This window comes from Cryptomeria japonica, chromosome 3 (genome assembly GCF_030272615.1).
Source record: "Cryptomeria japonica chromosome 3, Sugi_1.0, whole genome shotgun sequence".
NCBI classification, from domain to species: Eukaryota; Viridiplantae; Streptophyta; class Pinopsida; order Cupressales; family Cupressaceae; genus Cryptomeria; species Cryptomeria japonica.
Window position 1 is genome coordinate 885,318,053 of NC_081407.1, and position 7,468 is coordinate 885,325,520.

The following is a 7,468-nucleotide window of genomic DNA, read 5'->3' on the forward strand; positions in this document are numbered from 1 at the left end:
AAAATTGAATAATGAGCAACTTCATTATATGTTCATATATATGAAAAGATCCTTGAAGCATAAAAAAAAATATTCATTTTTATTTACATCATTTAATGCATGTCTATTATTATTGTGCTCTTTTAAATTCACTCCAATTCCCCTTTACATCATCTCTTTTAATATAAAAATAAAACTATATGATCTCACATATTAGTTTTAATTTTTTATAAGCGTTAATATCATTAGATTTATATTTTACTTTTAAATGTAACAATCAAATCACAATAGAAATTACAAACTTTCCATGATATAAATCATTTATTAATTTTTTCAACTACTTAAAAATGTACTAAACTTTCTTTTTTTTTTGGCCAGTCTTAAACCACACAAACTAAGCAACATATTACCCCTAGAGATTATTAGTCAACTGTGAACACTTTTAAGCCTAAAAGTGTATTCTTAGTGTGACCACACACCTTAAACAACATATTAAGCCTAGAAAATGTCAGTCAACTTTGAGTGTTTTAACACTTTTAAGCCTAAAAATGTAAGCTAGTGTGTGAGATTTAAGTTGTTCCCTTTTGTTTTCATATCACCACATTATTATTATTTGGTATGCTTAAAATCTCTATAAATGATTATTTTCTATTTACTATTTAAATGATAAACCATGAACTAAAATATTATTATTAATTATTATTTTTCATGATTATAGATTCATCGAATAATTAATATAATTCTTTTAGTTTCAGCCTTAATTATACTTTTCTTTACATTAAAAAAAAATGACCCGACTTTATTTGAATTGTATTAGAAACGATAAATTTATCCGTTTTTAACTTATTCTTAACGAATCACGATGAACAAACGAAACGGTCGGGAAAAAAAAATCACGATCGAGATTTTTTGGGGTTTTGCAGAAATTGACTGGTATGATGGAGACGGAATAATAACAATAATTAAACGGTGAAAGCAAAAGGCAAAAACGTTCACCAAAAGCTGAAACGGTGCAATATGAAGCATTCTGATCATTCACTGTAAGCTGAAAGAGAAGAGATTTAATGTCCATACGAAGCAGCAGACAATCATCGATGCATCCATTCAACTATGCTAATAACGAATATAATGCTCAGTTGCTCCCAGATGACAACTCATCCAAACCGGGAGAACTAGTACTGATCTTAATTTTAACCTTTAATGGCGGCTGCTGCTGCTGCTGTTGTCCGCCATTAAAATCGCTTCGCATCTCCAAGACCTTCTTGTGCGAATTGGAGTGAATTGAATTAACAAAAGTAGGACTTTTGGCTGGTCTGTACTCGGGGTAGAGCCTACCGGATTTGAACCTGACACCACACGCATTACAGAGGGTTTTTGGCCCCAGCGGCCCTGCCCGCCATTGCGGCGTACGCTGGCTCAGGCAGTGCGTGCAACGCCTTGGCTGCTGCACCTGCGCTCCTCCTTCTGCTCTGCGCACCTTCACACTTTCTTCTGCCTGCCCATTTCTATGATCTTCATATGACCACCCGCGAAAGCTCCCTGCTCTTGACCTCTTGCTGCGGGCGCGGCCAGGTACTGCGCGTTCCTTTTTCAAATCTAGCGGGTTCCAGTTCATACGACCTCCCGCTTCGGGTTCCGGTTCCGCTATCTGCTTCTCGTCGGTGATGTTAGAGGAGTCTGCAAATGAACCCAAATTGGACCTTCCCGTGAAGGAATCCTCCACGAATCCTGACATCCATTCCAGGCCTGTTCCTTCGTATAACTGTGTCAAGAAAAACAAGAAAAGCCCATAAATCCCGTGCCTGAAAGTGTAAAACTAACATAACAGGAAAAAGGAATGGAAAAAAGTTAACAGAACACTAGAGGCATTATGGCGAAGAGTTGACTATCCAGTTTCTTTGATGCATAACAATGCATAAATTATGGCTTATGAAGATAATTTATGAATTGGTATATCGTAGACACTGGATAGCTATTTCCGAAAGAGGGACAATTTCTCTGGTATAGAACTGAAGAGCAGAGAATGGACTGTAAGAGGGCTGAAAATGCAGATAGCCAGCCATTAAATTGAGTCCAGAGGAGAAGCACAATGCTAGAAAATATGGAAGAATTTTAGGTACTCAAGGACAACAGCTGTTAGTTGGTTTCTGTAAACGGTACTGAAACCCATAGAACGAGACTAATAAATGTGAAAGCGTATCAAACTATTGTAGAATCTAATTGCATGTAAGGACTTGTAGGTATGTGGTAATGTAGAGGTACAAACTGTAGCAAAAAAGAAAAGGAGGTTCAAAGGTCTTTCTTTTACAACTTATTGTAGAAACAGAGGCAACAACGAAAGAAAGAGCTCTTACCTCCCCCACATCAGAACTATGACTGACTTCTAGCAGAGAACACAAGTCATGCAAAGAATACCCAATTTATAGAATAAAGCATTTGGTTCTTTAAATTCAGTTTATCCATTAACAGTATCACTTTGGTGGAAGCAGCTATCCAGTTCCTAAAATATAGGAATATAAAAAATGATTGTGTATGAGAGTAATTTATGAATTGGTAAATCATAGAAACTGGATAGCTATTTCCCACCTTGACGTTCTTAAAGAGTTTGGATAAAGCCCAAAATACAGAAAGTTGGTAGTCATGATGTTTCTATATATAGAATGAAAAGGGAAGGAACCAATCACAACTGTGACTGACTTCTACCAGAGAACTAAAACACCCAATTGAATTAACAAGTCAGGCAAAGAATACCCAATTCACAGAATTCAGCATTTGGTTCTTTAAATTCAGTTTATCCATTAACAGTAGCTTAGGGAGTTTGGGTAAGCCCAAACTACATAATGCTCATAAAGTTGCCAGTGATGGATTGATGTATGAAAAGGGAAGAAACCAAATTATGAACTTACTGGTGGGCAAAGGGTGAAGTCCTCGCTTGGGAAGGAGGAAGTCCATATACCATGCTGTGGAACCGTTTCAGAGGAAGCAGAGGAAAGAGTGGGTTCAGAGGGAATAGGACCAGCAATCTCCTCATTAGAGAACTCAGACAAATCCTCAATGCGGAACACATCTCCAAAGGAGCTCAAATCTATGGTCTCTGCACCCCAGCCCAGGGGGCTAGCTAGGCTAGGAAGATCTCCAAAACAGGAAGGAACATTAAACTCCATGCTCATCAAACCAAATTGAAACAACCCAACAAAAGTATTATCCTATCTTCAAGCAATAAAGTATGAGCAGCCCTTAAAAAGGCTTCTTAGAGACTGCCATTAACAGTGCAGCACGAAATCAGGAAACCTAATCAAACTAACAATTCGCATTGTATGGAGCAATGGAGCTGATAAACAGTAAGACCCATGTAATAAAATGATTGTACATTGCACCGACTGCAGATTTCTGCTCTGAAGCTCATAATTTAAAGCTGTATTAAGGGTGATAAATTCTTATGTCGATTTGCAGAATAAAGGGGCAAAAAAATATCAGCAAAGAGCCCACACTCGCTATCAGCCGTATGCGGTTCTCAACCCTTGCTGGAGGCTCTAACTTCGAGGTTTCTGTCGGCAAGGACGATCGTCTATTTAAATGCCGCCATGTACTCCTTATCCCCTAGTTTTTTTCCTGTTTGACCCACCATGAATTTTGTTCAGTATATCATTGAAACAGCTGTATACAGGACGCCTATACCGATGCAGATGGAGGCCCCCCTCGTGCAATAGTAGTGGTTGGGACAATTCGTCCGAATAAAAGCTGGCAGCATGGCGTTACTGCAAGCCCGGTTAAAAAACAAACCACTGTAAAAAAAAAAACAAAACAATTTTTTCATGGCTACTGTATCAGCTCTCACCTAATTACCTCATTGAAAGGCTACAAATGCTGAAAAGAGAATTAATGTATGGAGAAAGCAGACAATGGCGGTGGGGGCAAACGATGGAACGTAACAGACACGTGGGCCAACCGAGTCGTCCTGCACTCACTGCAGCCGTGCGTACGCCATTCCCATCAATAATACCCATCGATCTATACATAATATAAATAGTCATTTCCCAAAATAATACGTAATCTAATCAACCAGCCTAAGAACACTGGTCATTTCATGCCTGTCGTGGGTCAATGTTTTTGTAATCTACCGACAATTAGGATTGTGGAAAAGGAAACAACGTGAGAGATAAAAGAGGATAAAACCATAGGAAAAAGGAGAGTGACAATGATTGCGTGGTGAAGGGGTGACACCTAGGTTAGCTCATTTGGTTTCTATTCTTGGTTTAGGTAGTCCAAGGTGTGATTGGGTGGTGAAGGGTGATGTCTGCTAAGTCAATTTTGATTGTTGCTTTACGTGGTCCAAGTTGTGATTAGGTGGTGAGGGGTTGATGTCTAGGTTAGCTCAATCAAAATTGTTGTTTTAGGTAGTTTAAGTTGTGATTGTGTGGTGAGGGGTGATGTTTGGGTTAGATCACTTGGTTTCGATTATCGTTTTAGGTAGTTCAATATGTGATTGTGTGATGAGGGTTGATGTTTGGTTCACTTGATTTCAATTGTCATCTTGGGTACTCTAAGTTGTGATTGGGTGGTGGAGGATAACGTTTGGGTTCGTTCACTTGGTTTCGATTATTGTTTTAGGTAGTCTAAGTTGTGATTAGGCGACATTTTGGTTAGCTCATTTGGTTTTGATTCTTGTTTTAGATAGTAAAGGGTGTGATTGGTTGGTGAAAGGTGACATCTAGGTTAGCTCACTCGGTTTCAATTATCGAGTCTAAGTTGTGATTGGGTATTGAGGGGTAACATTTGGGTTAGCTCACTCGGTTTCAATTGTTGTTTAAAGTAGTCCAGGTTGTGATTGTGTGGTGCAAAGTGATATTTGGGTTAGATCATTCGGTTTCGATTATCATTTTAGGTAGTCCAATTTATGATTGTGTGGTGAGGGGTGACGTTCAGGTTAGTTCACTCTATTTTGATTGTCATCTTAAGTAGTCCAAGTTGTGATTGTATGGTGAGGGATGACGTTTGGGTTGGATCACTTGATTTTAATTGTTATTTTAGGTAGTCCAATTTGTGATTTATGTGGTGAGGAGTGATGTCTAGGTTAGTATGTGCTTGGTTTCGATTGTTGTTTTATGTAGTCCAAGTTGTGATTGGATGGTCGTTTGGGTTAGATCACTCGATTTTGATTATCTTTTAAGGTAGTTCAGGTTGTGAATGGGGGTGAGGGGTGATGTTTGGGTTAGCTCACTCGATTTCAATTACCATTTCAGGTAATCTAGGTTGTGATTATGCGGTGAGGGGTGACACCTGGGTTAGTTTACTCGATTTCGATTATCATTTTAAGTAGTCCAAATTGTGATTTTGTGGTGAGGGGTGGCATCTAGGTTAGCTCACTTGGTTTTGATCGTCAGTTATGATTGTATGGTGAGGGTGATGCGCAGATTAGCTCACTTGGTTTTGATTATCATTTTAGGTAGTCCATGTTGTAATTATGTGGTGCTCGAGGAGGTGCCTAGGTTAGCTCACTTGATTTCAATAATTGTTTTAGGCAGTTCAGATTGTGATTTGTGTGAGGAGTGGTGATATTTAGGTTAGCTCACTTGGTTCCAATTATCATTTTAGGTAGTCCAGGTTGTGATTGTGTGGTTAGGTGTGACACGTAAGTTATCTTACTCGGTTTCAATTATCATTTTAGGTGGTCCAGGGTTTCGGTTGAAGTCTTGATTCGTCTATGGTATGGATGAGAGTCCATTGCACATCGTTTGAGAGGCTATAAAAGGACTCACTTTGTAAAGAACTAAGTTTTGACTCACTACACTAAACTATTCATTTCTCTCAGTAAAATAAATAAATAAATAATTGTTTGGTGAGAGGTCTATTGTACACCATTGAGAAATAAATAAAATTAAAGCTCTGAATAGTTAGACTAATCTACTGATTCCTCTCAATATAAAAATAAATTGATTAGTTAATTCATTTATAGTAATATTTAGTAGGCCTAAAAGCCAGCTGACGAATGAGCAAAAAGCGAAAGCTGGCTTTGATAGTGAAATGCCACAAATTAAAATTTAGGTTTAAATTTGTCCTTTATGGAAAAGACTTTGTAATATGCCCCACGAAACAAAACATGTGATCATGTGGGAGTGCAGCTTACCCGTGTATGTAAATCCATTGCCTTGCCGACACATTTTAATTATAATTAAATGTGTCCACGTGAGCTACATCTTCCAAATCAACCGTTCCTTTTATGCCACCCTCTCCTTCTCATTTACTATATGATTTGTCTCACATATTTGTAAGGGTGAAAATTACATACATTCCATTTATCATTTTAGCTTATATTATATTTTTATATAATAAGTGTGTAAATGGTATATTTTTTCAAAAATGGTGTGGGTGACTTTTATATTTATAGAAATGATCATTAAATTTTTTAAATTTAAAATTAAGTTTGTTGATTTTCTTTCTATTTAATTATTGTGTGTCAATTTAATGTTTGAAAGATTTATTTGACATTTGGGGAGATATTAAATGATTAATTTTTAATTGATTTAAAATATCAAGAAATTAATTGAAAATGTTCTTTTTGTACATATCGTGGATGTAAAAAACTCATTTATTGATTGAAAAACAACATCAACATTTTTGTACATACTACTTAACTACTTGTTGTCCTTGATCTTAACAGATTTGTTATTTGTAGATTTTATTGTGTGTGAGTTTTTGTGTCAACGTTTCGTATCACTCTCTATTATCTATCATTGGGACGAAAGAGTGCATAAGGAGAAGGAGAGTGCTAAAAAGTCCTAAATTTTGTTCCAAGTCATTGACTTGACATTCTTTTGAGACTCAATATCCCTTCAAGGGTCTGGCACAAAGTAGGAACTACCCTTGTCACATAGGACTCCTAAGCACATAGACCAGGTTTTTTATGCAAAGATCAATCTAAGAGGTTCAAGGAAAACCAAAAGTGAATATTTCAAAAATCGACAAAGATTTCCAAGGGTTTAATTTAAATTTATTTGATTTTATAATCACATAAATGACCTTGACGCAAAAAATGATAATTTATAATGCATGTATCTAACTAGCCCTAGATTCCTACAAAATTAACAAATTCCCTGTGGCATCTATGGAGTCTTGAGCCAAGACCTAAATACACTACACTCACTATATTGATTCTATGATTACATAAATGACCTTGACCTAAATTATAATAAATTTAAATGCATGTATCTGACAAGTCATAAATTCCTACAACATTAACAAATTCCCTATGACGTCTACTAGAATTTTATTCCACGTTGATCCTGCATGTGTGAAAAGTGGACTAAGAATCTGTATCTACAAGACACAACACTTCAATAAAGTCATTACATGCATGGTTAGTCAGATATAATCAATGAATAACAAACCATAACAAATCGACCCATTGCCTTCTAAAAGATGTGAGTATAAAATTGCTCTCAGATTATTTAGCAATACCAGTGACTAAACAGCATCAAGACGAAGAATT

General features: G+C 36.8%; 1 protein-coding gene across 1 annotated transcript; it reads right to left on the reverse strand.

Moving 5' to 3' along the window:
• Positions 1-982: 982 nt before the first annotated feature.
• Positions 983-3,671, reverse strand: LOC131070782 (GATA transcription factor 4). The gene is made up of 2 exons (XM_058006427.2): positions 2,886-3,671; positions 983-1,741 (listed from the first exon to the last, which is right to left on the reverse strand). The coding sequence occupies exons 1-2, from the start codon at positions 3,147-3,149 to the stop codon at positions 1,112-1,114; spliced, it is 894 nt and encodes a 297-aa protein (XP_057862410.1). The 5' UTR covers positions 3,150-3,671; the 3' UTR covers positions 983-1,111.
• Positions 3,672-7,468: the final 3,797 nt, after the last annotated feature.

Coding starts and splice junctions, on each gene's coding strand:
- LOC131070782 (XM_058006427.2), bottom strand. CDS start 3,149: ATGAGCATGGAGTTTAATGTTCCTTCCTGTTTTGGAGATCTTCCTAGC. Junction 1,742..2,885: donor ACTTCACCCTTTGCCCACCA/GTAAGTTCATAA, acceptor TTCTTGACACAG/TTATACGAAGGAACAGGCCT.